The sequence below is a fragment of the Festucalex cinctus genome, chromosome 2 (assembly GCF_051991245.1).
Source record: "Festucalex cinctus isolate MCC-2025b chromosome 2, RoL_Fcin_1.0, whole genome shotgun sequence".
NCBI lineage: Eukaryota > Metazoa > Chordata > Actinopteri > Syngnathiformes > Syngnathidae > Festucalex > Festucalex cinctus.
This window is the reverse complement of record NC_135412.1, coordinates 45288484-45313504: the sequence shown is the minus strand read 5'-3', so window position 1 is coordinate 45313504 and position 25021 is coordinate 45288484. Positions and strand designations below refer to the sequence as shown.

The 25021-nt window shown below is 43.9% G+C and overlaps 1 protein-coding gene across 2 annotated transcripts in view; it reads right to left on the bottom strand.

The window, feature by feature from the left end:
• Positions 1-25021, bottom strand: part of LOC144014872 (myosin-7B-like) — a 508753-nt gene that overhangs the window by 266564 nt on the left and 217168 nt on the right. Inside the window, exons 1-4 of one of the 2 annotated variants that reach the window (XM_077515181.1) lie at positions 17975-18213; positions 3762-3880; positions 3538-3687; positions 1784-1954 (exon numbers count right to left, since the gene is read on the bottom strand). In XM_077515181.1, coding sequence (XP_077371307.1) covers positions 1784-1954; positions 3538-3687; positions 3762-3880; positions 17975-18113 — 579 coding nt within the window. In that variant the 5' untranslated portion in view covers positions 18114-18213. Of the gene's footprint in view, positions 1-1783; positions 1955-3537; positions 3688-3761; positions 3881-17974; positions 18214-25021 lie in introns of those variants that run through there. The other variant, XM_077515180.1, reaches the window with a different exon arrangement.

The window sequence follows — 25021 nt, the reverse complement described above, 5'->3', positions numbered from 1 at the left end:
ACAAGGGTTGCGGGGCGGGCTGGAGCCTATCTCAGCTGGTTTTGGGCAGTAGGCGGGGGACACCCTGGACTGGTTGCCAGCCAATAGCAGGGCGCACAGAGACGAACAACCATCCACACTCACAAGCACACCTAGGGACAATTGGGAGCGCTGAAATACCCGGGATTTACACCGGCTGCGGTGCAGGGCGTCTTGACTGCGTGCTCCGGACGCGTCAATTTTTTGGCCAATCCACACCGGCTCCGCACAGCTGCGGTCCAGCAGCTCTGTCGCCGACCACTTCCCGCCGTGTCTCGCGTGACCGCGTGCGATCTTGTGGCATTAAAAACGACAAACACACAGAAAGTCTGTGCTCAACAGAGAAGCAGAAAGAGAGGCGGCCTTTTATTATTTTGTGGCTTTCTACCTCCAATATAAACCTCTCCTCGTCCATGGTGTCTAAACCGTGAATGAGCACCTCGCACGTTAACTCCAGGCCCGTCTACGCCCACATGATGTTTTGCTAACATGCTTGCGAAATAGGAGCTGGCGAGTGTTTTATCCTGAAAGGTAACCGGAAATTTATTTTGAAACTGTGTCGGTCTTCCTGTCCCGCTCGATGTGTTTTGTGCTAGCTTGCCATTTGCCGGAGGCCTACCGCTGCGGCATCCGGCAAAAATAGAAAATAGGTCTATCCTTGCGGAAGGGCTGCGGCACGCCGCAGCTGAGACGCAGTCGACACGCAACGCACACGCAAGCGGTGTAAACTGCACCATTCGAATGAATGTAATCTAATTGCTTGCGTCGCCGGAACGCACCGCAACCGCACCGCAGCCGCACCGCAACCGCATCCGGTGTAAATCCCGGGTTAACCTGCCATGCATGTCTTTGGAATGTGGGAGGAGACCGGAGTACCTGGAGAAGACCCACGCAGGCAAGGGGAGAACATGCAAACTCCACCCAGGAAGGCCGGAGCCTGGACTCGAACCGAAATCCTCAGAACTGGGAGGCGGATGTGCTAACCACTCGATGTGTCAACACAATGGGTGTTAATTAGACATGGATTTGTGCTACGGCAGGAGTGAGACTAGTGTAAACCAAGTTGTTTAAAGCTGCAATGTGCAATATAAAAAGGTCATTTCAAAGGTTTTTCTAAATCCTGCATGCTCCACCAATGCCCAAATGATTACAAAGTGCCCTGACTTGTTTCCTCCAACTGTGCCTAACAGCTTGTATCTTCCCTTCAGTGTTCGGGGCGAATGCGCCAGTTTTTTGGGTAGGGGATCGGTGGAATGGCGTAAAGCATGAGCTTAACACAGAGGCTGCACTTACGTTTAAGGCCATAGGTGGCAATCGCAAGTTAAAAAAAAAAAAAAAAAAGTCACTCCACAATGATCCTTCAACTAAATCTAATTCTCATCTTCTGATTGACTTTTTTTTTTCCCCAAACTTGCGATTGACCCCGAAAATCCTGAACACGCGAAGCCAGTTTTTCTCTCTCAAATAAACAGTAAATAAAAGAAGTTATTAAACAAACACATTGCTCCATTTTATGATCGAATATATATATCACCATCATCAGCATCATATATATATATATATATATATATATATATATATATATATATATATTTTTTTATTTTTTATTTTTATTTTTTATTTTATTTATTATTATTTTTTTTTTAGCTCATTGATCGGTTATTTTGATCGGCCCCAAAAATCATGTAAAGCCTAGTTAGGACACAAAATTGAGACACAGTGAATGAAGTCCTAACAGAAACAAGACGTGGTTAAGTAAAAACACCTTCTCAATGAGGTCGATGCAGGGTTGCAAGTCGAGACCAAAGTCAATAAATGTCCACTCGATGCCCTCTATTTTGTACTCCTCCTGCTCCACGATGAACATGTGGTGGTTGAAGTACTGCTGCAGCTTCTCATTGGTGAAGTTGATGCACAGCTGCTCAAAACTATTCAACTGCAGAAGAAGCAAAAGAAGTAAGTGAGGCTGACACTTTTTTTTTCTTCTCACAAATCAAATTGGCCCTGCCGGAAGTAAATTTCACCATTAATCACAAGGTTTAGCACGATTCGAGCAGATGGAAGCCAGAAACGATGACAACAAAGTCAATGGGATTGGATAGGAGTGAAAACCATGATGATGTATTTTATTTTATTTAAACTAAAATCAAATTGCCATTTGGTCACTTCCCTTAAGCAAGTTAAACTCTAGATACAGGCCATTGTGGCCAAATGCCTCTGCATTTAGTGGGGGAAAACAATCCTTTCCTGCCTGCCTGCAATATTGCAATCATGCAGATTTTAAAATCGGAAATATGTCATACATTGAGTCATGATTGGTAATTGAAAGGGAGAGATTGATTGTTCTGTCTATCTTATTAACTCTTGTACTACCACACGTTATAAAAAGACAACCCCTTGAGGGCCAGCCGATTCTGAGCATCTTCATTCATCTTTCAAGGCATACAGAATATTGCGTACTATGACTACGTGAACATGGTGGACACCATATGAAAAATTTGATTCTCTTTTGTCATTAGAAAAAAACAGTATGATTCTACCTTATTCCATTCTTTGGTAATCACTAATCAGCATTTGAAAATAGGTCATTTAAATGACACCAAGCTATAATGGAAAAAATAAGGCAAAAACAAGCTTTTTGTGAAAAGATACATTTTCTATCTCACCAGTGACTTTGACACTAATATTTTTTGTTTAGGGACACTGTGAATTAGACTTAATGTGACAAACGCTTTGATCATTCACGACATCCTCAAAACGTATTTCGTAAGATCCGCCATATTGTCATGTCATTATCCCATTGAAGAGAGATAGAATGCTGCCATCTGCTGGCCATAGTTAGTGGGTGTTTTATATTGTTATTTTTTCCAGCTCATTCATGTACCCAGAGCTGTCCAAGACGTTGAGCTGCCCATTTTTTTTTTTTTTTTTTTTTTTTTTTGGGGGGGGCTAAAAAAAAAAAAAAAAAAAAAAAAAAAAAAAATAAACTGTAGTTGACGTCAACGTTGATGGCGGTACTCGTTGGAATATCCGTTAACGGCCAGAAAAAAGTTAAAGAGAAGGCATAATCTGGTTGAATCATCTGGTATGAGCAAACAAAAATCATGTTTACTGATTAATTAATCTTCATATAATATACGGTATACAAAATCCATCAATCAATTTTCTGAACCGCTTGCTCCTTATAAGGGTCGCGGGGGGTGCTGGAGCCTATCTCAGCTGGCTATGGGGCAGTAGGCAGGGTACACCCTGAACTGGTTGCCAGTCAATCGCAGTATATACAAAATAAAGAGGGAAAATAAAAAGAAATGAAAATAAATTCTGGAAACATTTTGGCTCACGACTAGAACAGATCAATCTTCTGTGGGAGCTGGAGACAGATGGACTTTTTTTTTTTTTTTTTTTTTTTAAAAACACTCGGAATTGGAACGGAAGTGGGAGCCAAAATCCACTGACGTGTCAAAGTGGAGCAGCTACCTCCAGCAGTACACAAGATCACGTGTCACATGTCATGTGTACCTCAAAGATCTCAAAGCCGGCAATGTCCAGCACGCCAATAAAGTACTGTCGAGGTATTGCCGTGTACAAGGACACATTGATGCGGGTCACCAGCCACTTGAACATGCGGTCATACGTAGCCTTGGCCAGAGCCGCCACTGCAAAGTACACCTGCACATAGCCATCAGTTCACATGACATACACGGGATGCTTTTGCATGTACTCACAGCAACTGAGAAAGTTACCTGCTCCACTGTCTGTCCTTTCACAATGGACTCATTGCCTACTTTGACTCGAGGATTCAGGAGGCCCTTAAGCAGGTCAGCGGAACTGATGCCCATTAAGTAGGCCGCCTTGTCCACACCTGCACGGGTTAACAGCATTATAGCGAGCATCAGATCTCGTTAAAAAACAAGTTCGTCAGAAATTTCAAAGATCATAGATCGTTGGTGTGAAACTCAAGGCTCCCAAACCCTGTGACAAATGTCAGAAATATGCCTACAAAACAAAAACAAAAAAAAAGAAAATCAGTGTGTGTTGAAAAATTTTGTTTCCTCAAAAATTTTGACTTTTAAGGAAATAGTATATTGAAAAACAACATCCATGTAGATGTTTTTCATTGCTTAATGTCAGAAAACTGCAATCAATTTTCACCAAGATCAACAGTTAGGCCCAAAAATATTTGGACAGTGACACATATTTTATTTTAGCTCAATCAATATAGAATTAAAGTGCACACTCTGCTTTAATTTGAGAGTATTGACATCCAAATTGGAGCAAGGGTTTAGGAACTACGGCTCTTTAAAATATAGCTGTCACTTTTTCAGGGGACCATAAGTAACTGGACAATTCACACAGAAGGCTGCAAAAAAATAAAAAAATAAAAACATGGGCCCTTCCCTCATTAACCTGTCATCAAATACACAGTTAAAAGGTCTGGAGTTGATTCTAGGTGTGGCGTTTGCATTTGGAAGCTGTTGCTGTGAACACACAACATGATGTCAAAGGAGCTCTCAATAGGGGTGAAACAGCCCATCAAAAAACAAACAAAAAAAAGAACAAAACCATCAGAGTTCAAATTTCAGGTTCATATTTTTTTCCTTGGGTACTGGTTGCACCCAAGGCAAAAGATATGAACCTGAAATTTTCAGGAACTGTTAAAATATCAGTGGAAAGTCAATTCCAATAGCAGGCAAGGTCATCGTCCGAGATTTGAACCCTTTAAACGTTTTGGAAGTGTGACCTCTCAAGAGATGAAATCAGCCTCAACTTTGAAGATCACACTCAGCATACAATTCATTTGCTGAGGCATCAGCCAAAGTTTGCTTATTTTATTGTTGCTCCTTGTGGTATTTTTTTTTTTTGCATAAATGAGGTCATATTACCACAGTGGGAAATTTGATTTCATAATTTTGCGTCAATTAAAAGATTATTTGCCATTTGATGTGGCCTGTGTGTGCTTTATTGATAACTTATCGTAGATGTGATGTCTCAAATGGTTTGAAAATGAATACATTGAAAATGTTTTTGTTTGTTTTTGTTTGTTTGTTTTGTTTTGTCCCACCACCCCAACCCAAGTAATACACGAGGGACACTAAACTTGTATTTACAAGTCAATATTGCCTGTGTGCATTTTGTCATACTGTGACTCTTTTGAGAGGACCATTTTTCATCGTCAAGTTAAATATTTCATAGCTCATTTTTATGTTCATGTCATCACATTTAAAAGAGCATAAAGTGAAAATGTGTGGCGATATTTGCGACGTATGCAGCCAGACTTTTTTTGTTTTTCTTGACGCAACGAAGAAGCGGCGTCATATGAAATAGACATCGACAAGCGATCAAACCATTACATTAGTATTTACGATACATTATTACATTAGTGTACATTGCATACAAGGCACTGATGCATGTCACAACTTTTAATTCCTGACTTGGTCTGACTGAGTGAAGGAGCAAGGTAGCCCGCTTCCGCGAGCTTGCTCTGCGGGGGTATCACTCGCGGCTGCATCCCTCGCTCGAGTTTGACATGGTTTAGTCAAGTATTTGAATTTAGCGATTTGAATTAAAAGTAGACAACGATTCATTAAGAGAACGATCCTGGAGTATATCTCTGTCTGTTTGGATGACAATTCGCCGGTAACAGGATTTAATTTTCAATTCAATTTTGTATTGTAAGTGCCTTTTTTCACAAAAACAGCATGTCGGCTACATGCATGTCCCCTTCTTCTTCATTTATAAATTTAAATAAAATCGATTTTTGGATATTAATATCGATTCGATTCGATTAATAAATGAGAATCTCGATTCTTTTATGAACCGATTTTTTGGCACACCCCTAGTTTCTATTTCCATCCATTAGCAAATTCGCTTATTCTCACAATATTTACATAAATCAGTAGTGAATTACGTCTGAGGCTAGGAAAGTCGGGTTGTTTTTAAAAAGGTGTGCAAGAGGTAGTGCTAGCTAGCTAGCAGGCTGAAAACACAACGATTCGGTTTGGTTCGCTTCAGTAGGATTATGATTCGATGTTCGATTCAGTAGGATTACTATTCGATTCGATTCAGTGTAGCGGTGCAATGATTATTTGAAAACTCAACAATTAGTTAATTGTCAAATTAATTTACAAATATTGTGTTACTCCATTAAAGGTTGAATATCTTGCTTAATTTAAAATGATCAAAATCTTGTAACTTTCACATTTCACATGCATCTGCCGAGTAAAATACTCCACTCGTAAGTTGTAACTACTAATTAATATCTTTTTCAAAGTGCCACCTTACTACATGTAAACTAATTAACTTATAACAATTACAATTAGATAGATAGATAGATAGATAGATAGATGACTGTCTCAGAAAATTAGAATATTGTGATTAAGTTCTCTATTTTCTGTAATGCAATTAAATAAGTGTAACCCACATAAGTTACACTTAACTTATATTCTGTTGGTTACCTGCAGTAGCAGGTTTTGTCCACTAGAGAGCAGAGGTAACTAATGTTTAATCTGTCTGAGAAGGAGAGAAAGAGGAAGTGACGCAACTATTGCAGTAAGTAATGGAGTGCGCAAGTGAGAGAGTTACGAAGTGAGAAGCTACGTTATAGCGAGAGAGAAAAAAAACAACAACTGAAAGTCGGAGTTAAAGGTTTTCACAGCAAGTTAAACGCAAGGCTCACCAAGACCTGGTTGCCTGAAGTTTTGTAGAAGACTATACATTGAATTTAAATTCTCCGGTGAGTGACAAGACGAGGTAAGGTAGGACTCAGACGCAGGAGTAAGGTGGGCCACCAAGGCAACAGGTTTATTACCGGCCAACAGCTGTCTCCTCTCAAACTGAGAGGAGAACGGGGAATCAAAAAAGTGGAGAACAAAAAGCGCTCCACTAGGGAGGAAAAAACAGGCAAAAGGTACTGGGGACAACAGAAGGCGCTCCGCTAGGGAGGAAAAAGGGCACAAGGCAAAAGGGGTAACTAAATGCGCTCCACTGGGGAGGAAAAGGCACAAAAACAAGGCAAAAATACAAGGCAACGTGAACGAGGTCATGAGGACTGTGGGACGCTTCCATGCACTGACTGTGACACTTCGGCACTGAGGGTAGAATGCAGCTGGCTTTTATTGAGAGTCTTGATTGGTGGCAGGTGTTTGTAATCATGGGCGGGGACCGGTAATTATGGAGCGGCAGGAAGGGTAAGTGACCTGGGGTGAGAGGAGAGTTAGGATTTTCAAAGCATGACCGGAAACATGGATAACAAAACAAAAGCATGGGCTGTCACGCCGATGGCGGCGTGACAGTACCCCCCCCCCCCCCTCAACGGCCGGCTCTCGACGGCCCAGGAATGTCAGGGTGTTCTTCATAAAATTCATCAATGAGGGAGGGATCTACGATGAACCGGGAGGGAACCCATTGTCTTTCCTCCGGGCCGTATCCCTCCCAGTCCACCAGGTATTGTCTCCCACGGCCCCGATTACGAACATCCAGAAGTTTCCTAACCTTGTAAACGGGGCCGCCTTCAATCATCTCCGGGGGGGGGGGGGGGGGGGGGGGGGGGGGGGCTGGGTTCGGAGGGCACCAGAGGACTCTCACGGCAGGTTTGACTTGGCTGACATGGAACGTGGGATGGATTCTGAGGGATCTTGGTAGACGAAGACGAACTGCAGCAGGACCTATGGACTTGGTTACGGGAAAAGGCCCCACAAATCGCGGGGCCAGCTTTGGACATGGTACCTTGAGCCTGAGGTGTTTGGCTGATAGCCAAACTCGCTGGCCTGGGCGGTATTCTGGTGCCGGTCTCCTCTTCCGGTCTCTTCACCCGGTCTCCCTGGCGTTGAAGCGCCGTCCGGGCCGCCGACCAGACTTTGTGGCACCGACGAATCATGGCCTGGACCGAGGGAACCGTTGCCTCCTCTTCTAGTTCGGCGAAAAACGGAGGATCGTAGCCGTGGACGCATTTGAACGGGGTGAGACCTGTGGCAGATGTGGGTAATGAGTTGTGTGCGAGCTCGACCCATACCAGATATTTACTCCAGGTTGTCGGGTTCTGGGAGACGAGGCATCGGAGTCCGGTTTCGAGTTGCTGATTGAGCCTTTCCGCCTGCCCATTGGCCTCAGGATGGTACCCTGAAGTCAAGTTGGCCTTGGCTCCCAGGGCTTTGCAGAACTGGGTCCAGAATCGGGAGACGAACTGTGGTCCACGGTCGGAAACGATGTGCAGGGGGAATCCATAAAACCTGAATATGTGGTTGATCATGATGTCTGCGGTGGTCTTGGTGGATGGGAGCTTGGACAGTGGAATGAAACGAACCATTTTGGAGAAACTGTCAACAACGGTGAGGATTGTGGTTTTACCATGGGATGGTGGTAGTCCGGTTACAAAATCCACTGATATTTCCGCCCATGGTCTGGATGGGATGGGTAGTGGCTGGAGTAGGCCCATCCGGGACTGATTGGATGTTTTGTTGCGGGCACAGATAGGACAGGCAGCTACGTAGTCCTTGATCGTGGTTTCCATTGCCGGCCACCAGAATCTCCTGGCGACAGCATACATGGTCCTGCGGACTCCAGGATGGCAAAACAATCGTGAAGCGTGAGCCCAGTGTATTACCTGGGCCCTCAGTTCCTCTGGCACAAAGAGTCGACGTAGTGGGCATGACGTGGGGGGAGTGACGTTTCGCAGTGCCTCTTTGACATCGTCCTCTATTTGCCATCTCATGGCCCCGACTATGCAGTCCCGGGGCAGAATGGTCTCAGGCTCGGCTTCCAATGGCTCGGACTCGTGGACTCTTGACAAGGCGTCAGCCTTGACGTTTTTGCTGCCTGGTCTGTACGTAAGAGAGAATACGAAGCGGTTAAAAAACAAAGACCATCTGGCCTGTCGAGGGTTGAGTCTTTTAGCTTGGCGTAAGTATTCTAGGTTTCAGTGGTCGGTCCAGATCACGAAAGGAAGTTCGGCGCCTTCCAACCAGTGTCTCTACTCTTCAAGAGCCACTTTTACCGCGAGAAGCTCCCGATCTCCGACCAAGTAATTGCGTTCTGCCTTGGATAGTTTCCGTGAGAGGAATGCGCAGGGATGTGTTTTTCCGTCCTCCTGGCAGCGCTGGGACAATACTGCCCCAATCCCTATGCTCGAGGCGTCCACCTCGACCACGAACTGGCGTTTGGGGTCAGGAACTTTGAGGATTGGGGCGTTGGTGAATTGAAGTTTCAAGTCTTTGAATGCTTTTTCAGCTTCCGGGGTCCAAAAGAAACGAACTTGTGGGGAGCGGCAATGGTGCTGAAGTTTCTAATGAATCGACGGTAAAAATTGGCGAATCCGAGGAATTGCTGGACTTTTTTCCGTGAATCCGGCGTGGGCCAATCTCGCACGGCGCTGACCTTGTCTGCCTCCATCTCTACTTTTCCCGGTGACACGACGAATCCCAGGAAGGAGATGGTGTTGACGTGAAACAGGCTCTTTTCGGCTTTTACGTAAAGCTGATGATCAAGCAGGCGTTGCAAGACTCTGTTCACATGGTTTTGATGGCTTGCTTGGTCAGGAGAGTAAATCAGAATGTCGTCCAGGTAAACGTACACAAAGTGGTCAATAAAGTCCTTTAGTACTTCGTTAATCATTGCCTGGAAAACTGCTGGGGCGTTCGTGAGACCGAAAGGCATGACAAGGTACTCGTAGTGTCCTCGGGGAGTGTTGAAACCAGTCTTCCATTCATCCCCCTCGCGGATTCGGATGAGGTGATAGGCGTTTCGGAGATCGAGCTTCGTGAAGATTTTAGCTTGTTGTAGCTGGTCGAACACCGAGGACATCAGGCAGTGGGTACCGGTTCTTAATCGTGATGTCATTCAAGGGGCTGTAGTCAATGCATGGGCGTAGGGATCCATCCTTCTTGCTCACAAAAAAGAAGCCTGCTCCCGCAGGCGAGGAAGACGGTCGGATGAGGCCGGCTTTCAAGGAGTCGTCAATGTAAGTGTTCATGGCCTGACGTTCGGGTCCTGAGACCGAGTACAGTCTCCCCTTGGGGATGGTTGATCCGGGGATCAGGTCAATCGGGCAGTCATACGGGCGGTGTGGAGGAAGAGTCATGGCCTTGGCAGGTGGTGGTAGCAGGATGGAACAGTGTGCAGGTTCGGATATTCCTCTTGTGCAGGCGAGGCGAGAGACACCTGGTGAACCTGGGCTGTGGTGTTCCGGGGTGCGGGTTGTTCCAATCTGTGAGTAATGCAGTCCTTTCCCCACTCCAGAATGACTCCAGAGTTCCAGTCGATTCTGGGATTATGTAGACGCAGCCAAGGGTGGCCCAGAACCAAAGTGGGGGAAGCAGCATGGAAAACATGGAAGCGAAGGTTCTCGAGGTGCTGTCCGATGTGCACTTCCAGAGGTTCAGTAATGTGGGTGATTTTGAAAAGTTCCTTGCCGTTCAGCGCTCGAGCCTGGATGGTTGAAAGAAGTGGTTCGGTGGAGACTCGTAGTTGCCTCACGAGCTCCCAGTCCATGAGGCTCTCGTCGGAGCCGGAGTCGATGAGGGCTGACAGATCTGTAGTGGCATGGTGATGGGTTATCTGAATCTGCGTGAGCCCGTGGTTCTTGGCGGGTCGGGGTGGCGAGGAACTCACCGGTGAGCCGCCCTTCGTGGTGCAAGTTCCCACCAGGTGGCCAAGGCCCCCGCAATAGAAGCATCGGCCTTCTCGGCGGCGGCGCTGTCGCTCCTCGGGAGTAAGCCGAGCCCGTCCCAGTTGCATGGGTTCCACTCTGGCGAGACCCACCTCTCCTGGTTCCGGTCGGGGAGGAAGGATGGGTTGTGGCCTCCCTGCCTCCGGTGGCCGTGACCATGGGGTGGATTCCCCCCTCCTTCGGAGTCCGCCGATTTTTGCCAGTTCCTGACGACGATGATCGGTGCGGATTGCGAGTGATATCAATGCGTCCAAGTCTGTGGGGAGTTCTACGGGGATCAGGAGTTCTTGAATGGCAGGTGAGAGTCCTTTCAAGAAATGATCGTGTAGTGCAATGGCGTTCCAGCCACTGTTCGTGGCCAACGTTCGAAAGCGAACTGCGTAATCGCTGACAGGTTCCTTGCCTTGTTGAAGTCGGCTCAATGCTCGTGCCTTCTCTCGGTTGTTGTTCTCTGGGTCAAAGACTTGGCGCAAAGCGACTTGAAATTCCTGTACGCTTTGACAGGCCGAGGAACCCCTGGCCCATTCCGCGGTCGCCCAGGTCTTGGCCCGTCCCGTCAGGTGCGACACCATGAAGGCCACTCGGGACCGGGCTGTGGGAAATGCCTGTGGTAAATGTTCAAAATGTATGTCACACTCCGTGAGGAAAGTCTGACAGCGCCCGGGTTACCCGGAGTATCGTTCTGGGGAGGCCAGTCTTAATCCTACCCCGGTGAATGGCGTGGTCGGGACGGAGAACTCAGGATGAGGAAGTTGTCCGGTGGGAGCTGGCGCTCGATGCCGTGAGAGGCTCACCAGCTCGTGGACCTGGCTGGACAATTCCCCAATCTGTGACAACATGGCTTGCTGGATCCGGTCCTGGTTGTCAAGCCGGGCCTCCTGGCTATGCAGTGCAGCCTCGACCTTGCCTGCTGGGTCCATGCTGGCCGAAGTGTACTGACAAGACGAGGTAAGGTAGGACTCAGACGCAGGAGTAAGGTGGCCACCAAGGCAACAGGTTTATTACCGGCCAACAGCTGTCTCCTCTCACACTGAGAGGAGAACGGGGAATCAAAAAAGTGGAGAACAAAAAGCGCTCCACTAGGGAGGAAAAACAGGCAAAAGGTACTGGGGACAACAGAAGGCGCTCCGCTAGGGAGGAAAAAGGGCACAAGGCAAAAGGGGTAACTAAAGGCGCTCCACTGGGGAGGAAAAGGCACAAAAACAAGGCAAAAATACAAGGCAACGTGAACGAGGTCATGAGGACTGTGGGACGCTTCCATGCACCTGGAGTCGGACAGCCGTCCGGCTGAGAAACATCTCGCCGACCAATCAAGGCACGAGCCGCGTAACTACGTCAGCCCCCGAGCGGTTCCCTTGCTCACCTGTGGAATAGCCCCTTTTTGATTTTCTTGCCTTTTTGAACGAACATTGACTATTTTTCCCCCTTTTTCCAAAGACCGCCCGTTTCTGCTCGTTCGACGCAGCACCCATTCTCGTAAGTCCATGTTTGATTCCCAACTCGGCACACCCCTGTGTGCAACTTACGTTTGAAACATATCACAGATTTGGCAGGTCAAATTTCTCTTTTCCTGTTTCCTTATTCATTCGCATTCCTTCCTCATTTTCATGAACTTTATTTTGATTTCTTTTCTTCTGACGGTAGGATAGTTATTAGGCAGTGTTTTGATTCTGTAGTGTAGCAATCGTGAATAAATGCATGTTTTATTAACTCTATTCCGCCTCAGTCATCTGTGTTTCCGAGTGGATTATTATTCTTTTGTTAGTACAACGAACCACTGAATATCGAGTGTGGCGACTTTAGATTATAAATGACTGATGAAGAAAGGATTTTGGTCGTTGCTTGCTCCTGTTAACCCAAAGTAAAGCCAACGTGGTGCCCCTAGAGGTTATCGAGGTAAATACAATTTACCTCTGTAACGTCCAGATTATTAATTCGTCTAAAAGACGACCCAATTATCGCTACAATAGGATATTTGAGTTTTCTTAAAGGGGCTGTCTGCCGGATTCACTCAGGAAAATGCACTTTTTAAATACAGGATGTACACACTTTAACTTTCTCTCAGTCTACACATCTGTGTTGTTGTTAATCTTTTGTGGTAATTTCGTCCTAAACCCCCACCTCCCCAGCCTGTATTTTGCCATTTTGTGTTTGTTTTGTAAACAGCGGGACGTTTCAGTGGAAAGATAGTGTTTACAACACTCCAGCCAATCGCAGAGCGGGGGGTGGCGTGTCGCAAACGGGGCCGGGCGAAAGTGTCAGCTGCGTGACATCACTCCTTCGGCAATTTGAAAGCACGCACGGATTTTTTTTTTCTTCACTCACTCATTCACACACGTAAGTAGGGCTGCTCGATTATGGAAAAAATCATAATCACGATTATTGTGGTAATAATTGAAATCATGATTATTCAAAACGATTATTTATGTTTTTTGTTCGAAGCAAGAAAATGTTTAAACATTTGAAAATATTAAGACAAATAAAAAAATAATATGTAAGCTCATTGTGAACCAAACAGACTTTATAATAATAAATTATTATTTATGTTATAAGTAATGGTGTCAGTTAAACGCGTTTTTAACGGCGTTAACGCAACCCCCTTTTAACGGCGTCATTTTTTTTATCGCGCAATTAAAGCTCATTTGGAGCTTTCACCTGGCAACTAGATCATTTGTCTTTCACTTATGGGAGTTCGCCACTGTGTATACAGATCAGCGGTAAATGCAAGGCTTCCATTACAATACTTAAAGCTGATTGGGCAATGACAACCTGTGCGTGGTCTACCAAACTTTTGTTTTGACCAATCACGGTAATGGATGAAAAGTTCGTCTGCGTTGACATTGCTGGTTAGGAAAAAAAAAAAAAAAAAAAAAGCAACAACAACGGGGAAAGAGAAGCATCATGGCGAGCCGTAAAAAGGATATAAATTCAATTTTGAACGGCAAGTTTACTTTTAAAAAATTACCTAATGGTGGCATTGACAAGAGCAAAGTAATTTGTATGTATTGCCATCGCGAACTGAACTACCATCGCAGCACGTCCAGCTTAAAATACCATTTGATAGCCAAGCACACCGTTGATGCCGATTCTCCGACCCCTCGTCAAACCCAGGCATCCGTGGATAATTTCCGACAGAAACCAATGGATGAATCAACTAAGAAGAGACTCACCGAAGCGATTACTGGACGTCTCTCAGTCACCACAACTACCTCGGGGTAACTTCCCATTATTTTGACACTGACTGGGTGCTTCGCTGCCATGCTTTGTTATGAAGACCGAGGACCGGCATTTTGCCAATACTGTCGCAGAGCACTTCAGGCAGGTAGCTAGTATATGGGACATCAAATCCAAAGTCTCACTGACCACATATGGCGTGCGCAATATGATCGCGATATGAAGGCGAGCTTCCCTGTTGTCTGAAAATGTTAACAGGCTTGTCTGTTTGAGCAACTGGCTCAAAGCAAACTAGGATGCTGTTAGCCATTTCAGTTATTTTTCTAATCAGAAAGAAATCAGAAACTGGGTTGAGCTGGTAAATAATGACCAATATATTGCTGCTAAGTTTAAAACAAACTTTAAAAATAGTTTGCTGCACTATAAGCAGAGTCTCTGAGTTTACATTTCATATGCACTTTGTTGGCATTTTACATTGCCCCAATTTTAATCCCTTGGAAAGGGCTGTTGAGGGGCTGTTTGTGTGACTTTGCGTGTGTTGAATTCAATACTTTTTTTCAATAAAAAAAAAGAAAAAGATTTGCATACGAAAATCAATCCTCTTATTCACGTTAACGATGTTACAATTCGATAAAATAATGGGACAGAAAAAAAATCAAGGTTTTTTTTTTTTTTTTTACAATAAATAAAATGTGCGATTAACTATTAGTTAACTATGAAAAAATGCGATTAATCGCGATTAAATATTTTAATCGCTTGACAGCACTAGTTATAAGACAAATCTCTTCCCATAGATTTTATTCCATGGAACTAAAGTGACGTCAGACCCACAATAGCAATTTTTTTCGGCTAAATAAATAGCACATTTGCGTAAGCCTAGTTTGTTAATAAGTGATAGGAACGGCAAATTAGTCAGGCTGTCAGCATCAAAGTGTGCACAGTCTATCAATCCTGTTTCTGAACCGCTAATCCTCACGTGGGGTTGGCCACTTCCATAAGGTAAAAAAGGAGGACATGTTTTAAAAAATTAAGTGTCCTTCGCTATAACACGGTTCACTTTTCATGGCTTTGCTGTTTTGCAGATTATTTTTTATTTTTTTACACAGTAATATAAAATTAAAAATTGTATAAAATTTATGAAAGTTTGAACATTGAGAATATTCAAGAGAGAATTTGAGAAAATGTAAATGCCTCGAGAAAAGTGTATAAACTGTGTGGTGCGGGGTTTTAGAGCCTTAAAACATGTATCATAAATTTAAAACATAAAGCTAACAACTTCACGAATTTGGGATATTTTTTGCAACCTAACCCCAGCAGAAAACGAGGGAACACTGTACATGAGACTCGAGGTGCATTTTCGTCAACAATAAAGTTTTGCTCTCTCTGTCCATTTTCACACTACAGTCTACACTTCTGTAGGACTGGTGATGCTTCACAGGTTGTGCAGATCATTGTTTCATTTTGACATATGGAATAGTCTTAAAAAATAACATTCAATAAGGTTTCATGATTTTATAGAACACAGGAAAATATAAATGTGTATGTACAACACTACATACTTTGTCCAGCACGTGTTTACACTGCACCAGCGAGCGTGTTTTGATTGTCTAGCTGTCATTTATCAACTCTAATCTGTAGTTACTCACTTCTAGAACTTGGTGGCGAGCTTTTCCTATCCCCCTCCTCATCGCACTGGAGTCGTTGTTGTACGCCGGCCGATCCTGTTGTGTTCTTCACTTCTGCCATGTATGACACGCGCATCGAGCAGTTTTTTTTTTGCTTGTTTCAGACCTTAACGAGACACTAAATTGTTGTAAATTGATTGACGTTAATGTGCGAAGACGATTCTCCCTCCGAAAGCGAATGCTCTGCGCACTATGGTGGGATAGGGGGGTGGGGAGCTGGTCGTTGTCCGCTGTCAATAAAGAATCGGTTCCCATCGTTCACATTGATGAGCCATGCAAATGACTCAATTCGTTCATCATTAATAAACTCCAACGCGGCTGAAAAGGCGGCCAAATCAGCGTCCGGTTTAGGGTTGTGCATGACTGATAATGTTGCTGTTAGCTCGCTGTAGCTAGCAGTCACGGCTAAACGCTGGCAACAGGTGACATACAATACAACATCAGCATAATTATGTCTTATTAGCCTCTTACCTGGGGCTTGAACGTAACTTCAGGACTAAGTTGTGTTACTGACGTCTGGCCCAGCAGTTTGGTGCACATTGATATTGCCATTGTTCAAAAACTCCGAATAGAGGCGCACATCTACAGCACCGATGACGCGCTTCCGGTAACACTTCAAAATAAAAGTGTTACAATGCATTGATCTACATATACTACTTGGTAAAGTAAGGTTTATTTTGAAATTTAGTTTCTCACAGCCCCGTGCACTGTCATGCATACTCCCGTTAGCTTGACTAAGACTATCTCAGTGTCATGTTTTGGTTTTGTGGGGGTGGGATTTTGTTTTCTTTTGGTGTTTTTGGTTATGTATTCCTTGTCTCTTCCCTTGTCCCGTTATGTCTAACCACGTCCACCTGAGTGTGTCTTCCCTTCCCGCTGTGTTGACCAATCAGCTCCCCAAGCCTCTTGTATCTTGCCCAGGTGTCTGTTGTTTTCTCGTTACCATGTGTATTTAGTTACCCTGCTTTCTTTCAGTTCTTGTTGAGTTATTGTTGCTGTTGCTGTTCCTGTCATGCCATGTTGCCTTCCATGCCATGTCTTGTTTCCCTCCTGTTTTTGTTGCTTTAGTCTATTTTTTGGCTCTTGTTAATTTTATTATTTTCACAGAGTACCTCGTTTGCCTTTTTGTTAATTAAACCCCGTTTTTTACTTGCATCCCTGCCTTGCATTCCTGCCTTGCCCTGTTTTTGTTGCCCCCTGCATATGGGTCCTACCTCCAACACTCCCCACCTTGACAGACACAGAAAAAAAACAATAATCCATGCGTGCTTTCAAATTGCCGCGGGAGTGACGTCACGCAGCTGGCACGTTCGCCTGCCCCGTTTGCGACACGCCACCCCCCGCTCTGCGATTGGCTGGAGGGTTGTAAATACTGTCTTTCCACAGAAACGTCCCGCTGTTTACAAAACAAACACAAAATGGCAAAATACAGGCTGGGGAGGTGGAGGCTTAGGACGAAATTACCACAAAAGATTAACAAAAACAGATGTGTAGCCTGAGAGAAAGTTAAAGTGTGTACATCCTGTATTTAAAAAGTGCATTTTCCTGAGTGAATCCGGCAGACAGCCCCTTTAAACTGTAAGCCATAATCGGCAATATTAAAATAATAAAAGGCTTGCAATATTTCATTTGATTTGTAATGAATCCAGAATGTATGACATTTTGCATTATAGAAAATAAAAGACTTTTTCACAGTATTCTAATTTTCTGAGACAGTCCGATAGATATCAGCACAGATATATATACTATAGATAGATAGATAGATAGATAGATAGATTATTAATCCACACTAGTACCAAATCTGCATTCAGAGCTTCTCCCACACTTATTTTATACTTATTAGGACAAACAAGAAAATACCCGGGAGCCCGGAGCCTATCGCCCTCGGAGCGGCTTTCCCGCAGCTTCCCCCGGAGGCGAATGTCTGTCGAATATCGAATATCCAACCTAAAGCTAACTTCACCGCAGTCTTCAACATGAGCCCATGTTATTTTTTTACGTCCGTGCTGTATCAGCATGCGAATCCACCTCAGACCGTGCTTTTTTTTTTTTTTTTTTTTTTTTAATTTTGAGCCAAGACAGCATGGTAGCATTTTCATTTCATTCTCTTAACCTTAACTCAAGAGTTATTGTTGTCATGTACACACGCTAGCATCGGTTAGCAGGTTTACAGCGAGGGAAATGACTGACGCACCCTTCCCTCGTCAGCACAGATATATATACTACTGGAGTATAGGTGCGCTTGCTGATTTGATGAGCACACGGACATCCATGTTTTATGGAAGTCGACGGATGAGCGGCGCTCGCCAACAGCTTTTGGGGTTGGGGACACTGTTTTTATCATGTCCCAACTCCTGAAAGCCCTCATTGTCCACAACGCAGTATGGCTTAAGTGTTTAACAATAAATCGGGTTATTAAGGTCGTTATTATTACCTTTTATCTGGTCGAGTTGTGGGCGTTTCAATTGGAAGAAGTCCTGTTTGTCTGTCTGTTGGTTTGAACGCCGCGGTTCATGCCAGCTTGTCTGTACATCTGCCGTACTCCGGCAGTCTCTGTACATGACGTTGTTCATATAAAATTAACATCGCTTCCATACTTTGGACATTAAACTTGCCGGAGCACGTTGTGTCCGCGTCTTCCAACACTTTCCTCCCAAAACCGAAAGCTAAAGTGCGACCTTACGTACCATAACTGCGACAAGTCTCGTGTGACTTTTTTTTTTCCCACCCACACACAAACACTGTTTCCCGGATGAAGTCTCGCGTGACTTAGGTCAAGGAAATGCAGTTTAAACAGCTTGCTTGTGAATAATATTCTCATTCATTCAGGAGGACATTGAATTCTTAAGGCACTGAATTGAGGGCAACTGGACTGTTTGGTTGTTTTATAAGACAGCCTGATTTCATATATCAGCAACATAAAACCGATTGTGTCACGATGGGGGTGTGGTGGATGGACCCAGAGGCGGATGAACGAGGCCGGGAGAAGGATGACAGTAACCAGTGTAACTTTAATGATGGACTGAAACGTGGGGAGACCTGGCGTGACGAACTGGGGCAGAACTGGCATGATGAACGGGCGGAGAACTGACATGACGAACCTGGACTGACTTAGTGTGGACAGATGCGGAGACTTAGCGTGGACTGGATGACTTGGCAGACTTAGCGTGGACTGGATGACTTGGCAGACTTGGCAGACTTGGCGTGGACTGGATGACTTGGCAGACTTGGCGTGGACTGGATGACTTGGCAGACTTGGCGTGGACTGGATGACTTGGCAGGCGTGGACTGGATGACTTGGCAGACTTGGCGTGGACTGGATGACTTGGCAGACTTGGCGTGGACTGGATGACTTGGCAGACTTGGCGTGGACTGGATGACTTGGCAGACTTGGCGTGGACTGGATGACTTGGCAGACTTGGCGTGGCAGACTTGGCAGACTTGGCGTGGTGTGGCAGACTTGGCAGACTTGGCGTGGCGTGGCAGACTTGGCAGACTTGGCGTGGCGTGGCAGACTTGGCGTGGCGTGGCAGACTTGGCAGACTTGGCGTGGCAGACTTGGCGTGGCAGACTTGACAGACTTGGCTTGGCGTGGCAGACTTGACAGACTTGGCGTGGCGTGGCAGACTTGGTAGACTTGGCGTGGCATGGCAGACTTGGCAGACTTGGCAGACTTGACAGACTTGGCAGACTTGGCGTGGTGTGGCAGACTTGGCAGACTTGGCGTGGCAGACTTGACAGACTTGGCGTGGTGTGGCAGACTTGACAGACTTGGCGTGGCGTGGCAGACTTGACAGACTTGGCGTGGTGTGGCAGACTTGACAGACTTGGCGTGGCGTGGCAGACTTGACAGACTTGGCAGACTTGGCGTGGCGTGGCAGACTTGACAGGCTTGGCAGACTGAAACAACACTGTGCTACAACATGCAAACGTGCAAACATTCAATGCTCCCACACCCGCGTGAAACAAACACCACTCCCTTATACCAACACTAATGAGACTAACAGGACACACCTGGGAGACACAGCAGGGAGGGGGAACCAATCAGCAACACACACCAGGAAGGGAAGACACAAGCAGGTGGACAAGGTTAACCATAACGAGACTGGGGAAAAAGACAGGAACACCAGACGACCAACACTCACCAAAATAAAACAAAAACCCAAACAAACTGAAACGTGACAGATTTATGACGTCTTGATCAGGCCATCGACCGGCACAATCTATTTTTAGACCGATACAGCAGCCCGTGTGCCGGCATCGTCCATCCATCCATCCATTTTCTTGACCGCTTATTCCTCACAAGGGTCGCGGGGGCTGCTGGCGCCTATCTCAGCTGGCTCTGGGCAGTAGGCGGGGGACACCCTGGACTGGTTGCCAACCAATCGCAGGGCATGTGCCGGCATCGTTAAACTCAAAATTGGATTTCCGGTTCGAATCGTTTTTTTTTTTTTGTTACACCTCTAGTAAATCGGGTGAAAAATGTGGAAGAAGATAGCTCCCAAAAAAGTGGTCGGAATAATAACTGAAATGACTAAAAATGCCATTTCTGGGGAAATGGCGTGTGAAGGCTGGAGAGCTGAATGAATACCTGTGGAATGATTTGGAATAATGTTGAATGATATTGAATGGTGTTGAATGATGTTGAACGATATTGAATGATGTTGAATGATACTGAATGGTATGGAATGAGCTTAACATACTGAAGTTGGAATGGTTTGAATTCATACAGAACTCTAGAAGCAGTTGAAGGAAGTCAAATAGCACAAAAGTAAAAATAAATCAGCAAGAAACAACTAAACAAGGAAGAAATCAAGTAAGAAATGGAGGAAGTAGCAAGTAATCGGGTAAGCAATGGGGAGCAAGGGGAGAATCGAGTAGCAATGGTGTAAGTAAGGAGTGGCAAACTTAATAAGCAATTGAGTAATAGTCACTGTTGAAATCAGATCACATTAGCATTAGCATGCTAACTTAACATTAGCAGTAACATGCTAAGCTACCAATAGCATGCTAAGCTAACATTAGCATTAGCATGCTAGCTTAACAGCATGATGCTGTTAATGCTAAGTTAGCATGCTAATGCTAGCATTAGCATGTTAACAGCACTAGCATGCTCACTTTCTGTTGATTTCAGGTCACTTCCTGTTGAAATTGGGTCACTTCCTGTTAATATTAGGTCACTTCCTGTTGATTTTAGGTCACTTCCTGTTGATATGAGGTCACTTCCTGTTAAAATCAGGTCACTTCCTATTGAAATCGGGTCACTTCCTGTTTATTGTAGGTCACTTCCTGTTGATTTTAGGTCACTTCCTATTAAAATCAAGTCACTTCCTGTTGAAATCGGGTCACTTCCTGATGATTTTAGGTCACTTCCAGTTGATATGAGGTCATTTCCTGTTGAAATCAGGTCACTTCCTGTTGATATAGGTCACTTCCTGTTGAAATCAGGTCACTTCCTGTTCAGGTCGGGGCATATCCTGGCAAGAATCACAGGCATACCTAATCAATTGGCCAAAATGGCCTCCGCCTTGGGGGGCCAGGTTGGCGAGAAACCTTGGCAAATCATTTGTCTAAAATGGCTGCCGTGCATGTTAAGTTTGAAAATGGCCGCCGTGCGTGGTAAGTTTGGTGGTAAAATTGAAGAGCTCACGGCATGAATTGGTGAAATATATTGTAGTTGTAATGAAGTGGATCGGATGAAAATTGTGGAAGTAAATGTGAAATGTAGAATCGCCCATGTAGAAGATGGAAGAGCTCATGACGTGAAATGGTGGTATATATTGAAGCTGGAATGAAGTCAATCGGATGAATAATGTGGAAGTAAATGGAAAATATAGAATGTGGGAATAATCGACTACGCAATCGGAAATTGTGAATTTTGGAACTGATAAACTGGAAGAGCTCATTGTGTGAATTACTGGAATATATTGAAGTTGGAATAAAGGAAATCGGATGAATAATGTGGAAGTAAATGGAAAATGTAGAATGCGGGAAATATTCGGGTACGGAATCGAGAATCGTGGGTAAGGCTTGAATTTTGGAACTGAAAAGCTCGAAGAGCTCATGGCTTGAATTGGTGGAATATATTGAAGTTGGAATGAAGTCAATCGGATGAATAATGTGGAAGTAAATGGAAAATGTAGAATGTGGGAAAAATTCGGGTACAAAATCGGGAATTGTGGGTAAGGCGTGAATTTTGGAAGTGAAAAGCTGGAAGAGCTCATGACGTGAAATGGTGGTAAATATTGAAACTGGAATGAAGTCAATCGGATGAATAATGTGGAAGTAAATGGAAAATGTAGAATGCGGGAAATATTTGGGTACGGAATCGAGAATTGTGGGTAAGGCGTGAATTTTGGAACTGAAAAGCTCGAAGAGCTCATGGCTTGAATTGGTGGAATATATTTAAGTTGGAATGAAGTCAATCGGATGAATAATGTGGAAGTAAATGGAAAATGTAGAATGTGGGAAATATTCGGGTATTAAATCGGGAATTGTGGGTAAGGCGTGAATTTTGGAACTGAAAAGCTGGAAAGGCTCATGGGTTGAATTGCTGGAATATATTGACGTTGGAATGAAGTCAATCGGATGAATAATGTGGAACTAAATAGAAAATGTAGAATGTGAGAATGTGGGAAATAATCGCGTGCGAAATCGAGAATTGTGGGTAACACGTGAATTTTGAAACCGAAAAGCTGGAACAGCTCATGGCGTGAAATGTAATTTATTGAAATTGGGATAAAGTAAATGGAAAATGTAGAATGTGGGAAATAATTGGGTATGAAATCGAGAATTGTGGGAAACACGTGAATTTTGGAACTGAAAAGCTGGAACAGCTCATGGCGTGAAATGCTGGAATATATTGAAGCTGGAATGATGTGAATCGGATGAATAATGTGGAAGTGAATAGAAAATGTAGAATGTGAGAAATAATCGGGTGCAAAATCGAGAATTGTGGGTAACGCATGAATTTTGGAACCGAAAAGCTGGAAGAGCTCATCGCGTGAGTTGGTGGAATATATTGAAGCTGGAATGATGTGAATCGGTTGAATAATGTGGAAGTAAATGGAAAATGTAGAATGTGGGAAATAATCGGGTACGAAATCGGGAATTGTGGCTAAGGTGTAAATTTGGAACCTGAAAAGCTGGAATAACTCACGGCATGAATTGCTGGAATATATTGAAGCTGGAATGATGTGAATCGGATGAATAATGTGGAAGTAAATGGAAAATGTAGAATGTGGGAAATAATCGGGTACGAAATCCGGAATTGTGGGTAAGGTGTGAATTTTGAACCTGAAAAGCTGGAATAGCTCATGGCATGAATTGCTGGAATATGTTGAAGCTGGAATGATGTGAATCGGATGAATAATGTGGAAGTAAATGGAAAATGTAGAATGTGGGAAATAATTGGGTACGTAATCTGGAATTGTGGGTAAGGTGTGAATTTTTAACCTGAAAAGCTGGAATTGCTCATGGCATGAATTGCTGGAATATATTGAAGCTGGAATGATGTGAATAGGGTGAAAAAAATGTGGAATTAAATGTGAAATGGAGAATCTCCCATTAAAAATAATGGGGAAAGATCGGGTACGAAATCGGGAATTGTGGGTAAGCCGTGAATTTTTGAACTGAGAAAAATGGAAGCGGTCGTTGCATGAATTTTTGGAATAGTTTGAAATTGGAATGGAGTGAATCGGGTGAAAAATGTGGAAGAAGATAGCTCCCAAAAAAGTGGTCGGAATAATAACTGAAATGACTAAAAATGCCATTTCTGGGGAAATGGCGTGTGAAGGCTGGAGAGCTGAATGAATACCTGTGGAATGATTTGGAATAATGTTGAATGATGCTGAATGATGTTGAATGATATTGAATGGTGTTGAATTATATTGAATGATGTTGAATGATATTGAATGATGTTGAATGATACTGAATGACATGGAATGAGCTTAACATGCTGAAGTTGGAATGGTTTAAATTCATCCAGAAATCTAGAAGCAGTTGAAGGAAGACAAATACCACAAAAGTAAAAATAAATCAGCAAGAAACAAGAAAACAAGGAAGAAATCAAGTAAGATGGAGGAAGTAGCAAGTAATCGGGCAAGCAATGGAGTAAAGTGAGAAGAATTAAGTAAGAAATGAAGTAAGGAGGGTAGAATCGAGTAGCAATGGTGTAAGAAATGGCAAACTTAAGCAATGGAGTAATAGTCACTTTGTTGAAATCAGGTCACATTTGCATTAGTATATTAAGCTAGCATTAGCATGCTATTGCTAATATTAGCATTAATATATTAAGCTAACATTAAAATTAGCATGCTAACTTAGCATTAGCATTAGCATGCTAGGCTAACATTAGCACAACCATGCTAACATTAGCATTAGCATGCTAAGCTAACATCAGTATGCAAAAGCTAACATTAGCATTAGTATGCTAACATTAGCATTAGCATGCTAAGCTAACATTAGCATTAGCATACTAACTTAGCATTAGCATGCTAAGCTAATATTAGCATTAGCATTCTAGCTTAGTATTAGCATGCTAAGCTAACATTAGCATTAGCATGCTAACTCAGCACTAGCATGCTCACTTCCTGTTGATTTCAGGTCACTTCCTTTTGAAATCGGGTCATTTCCTGTTGATATTAGGTCACTTCCGGTTGAAATCGGGTCATTTCCTGTTGAAATAGGGTCACTTCCTGTTGATATGAGGTCACTTCCTGTTAAAATCAGTTCACTTCCTGTTGAAATCGGGTCACTTCCTGTTGATTTTAGGTCACTTCCTGTTGAAATTAGGTCACTTCCTGTTGATATGAGGTCACTTCCTGTTGATATAGGTCACTTCCTGTTCAGGTCGGGGAATATCCTGGCAAGAATCACAGGCATACCTAATTGGCCAAAATGGCCGGCGCCTTGAGGGGCCAGGTTGGCGAGAAATCTGGACATATCATTTGTCTAAAATGGCTGCTGTGCATGGTAAATTGGAAAATGGCCGCTGTGCGTGGTAAATTAGGTGGAATATATTGAAGTTGGAATGAAGTGAATCGGATGAATAATGTGGAAGTAAATGGAAAACGTAGAATGTGGGAAATAATCGGGTGCGAAATCGAGAATTGTGGGTAACACGTGAATTTTGGAACTGAATAGCTGGAAGAGCTCATGGCATGAAATGGTGGAATATATTTAAGTTGGAATGAAGTGAATCGGATGAATAATGTGGAAGTAAATGAAAAATGTAGAATGTAGGAAATAATCGAGTGCGAAATCGGGAATTGTGAATTTTGGAACTGAAAAGCTGGAAGAGCTCACGGCTTGAATTACTGGAATATATTGAAGTTGGAATGAAGTCAATCGGGTGAATAATGTGGAAGTAAATGGAAAATGTAGAATGTGGGAAATAATCGGGTACGAAATCGGGAATTGTGGGTAAGGTGTGAATTTTGAACCTGAAAAGCTGGAACAGCTCATGGCGTGAAATGCTGGA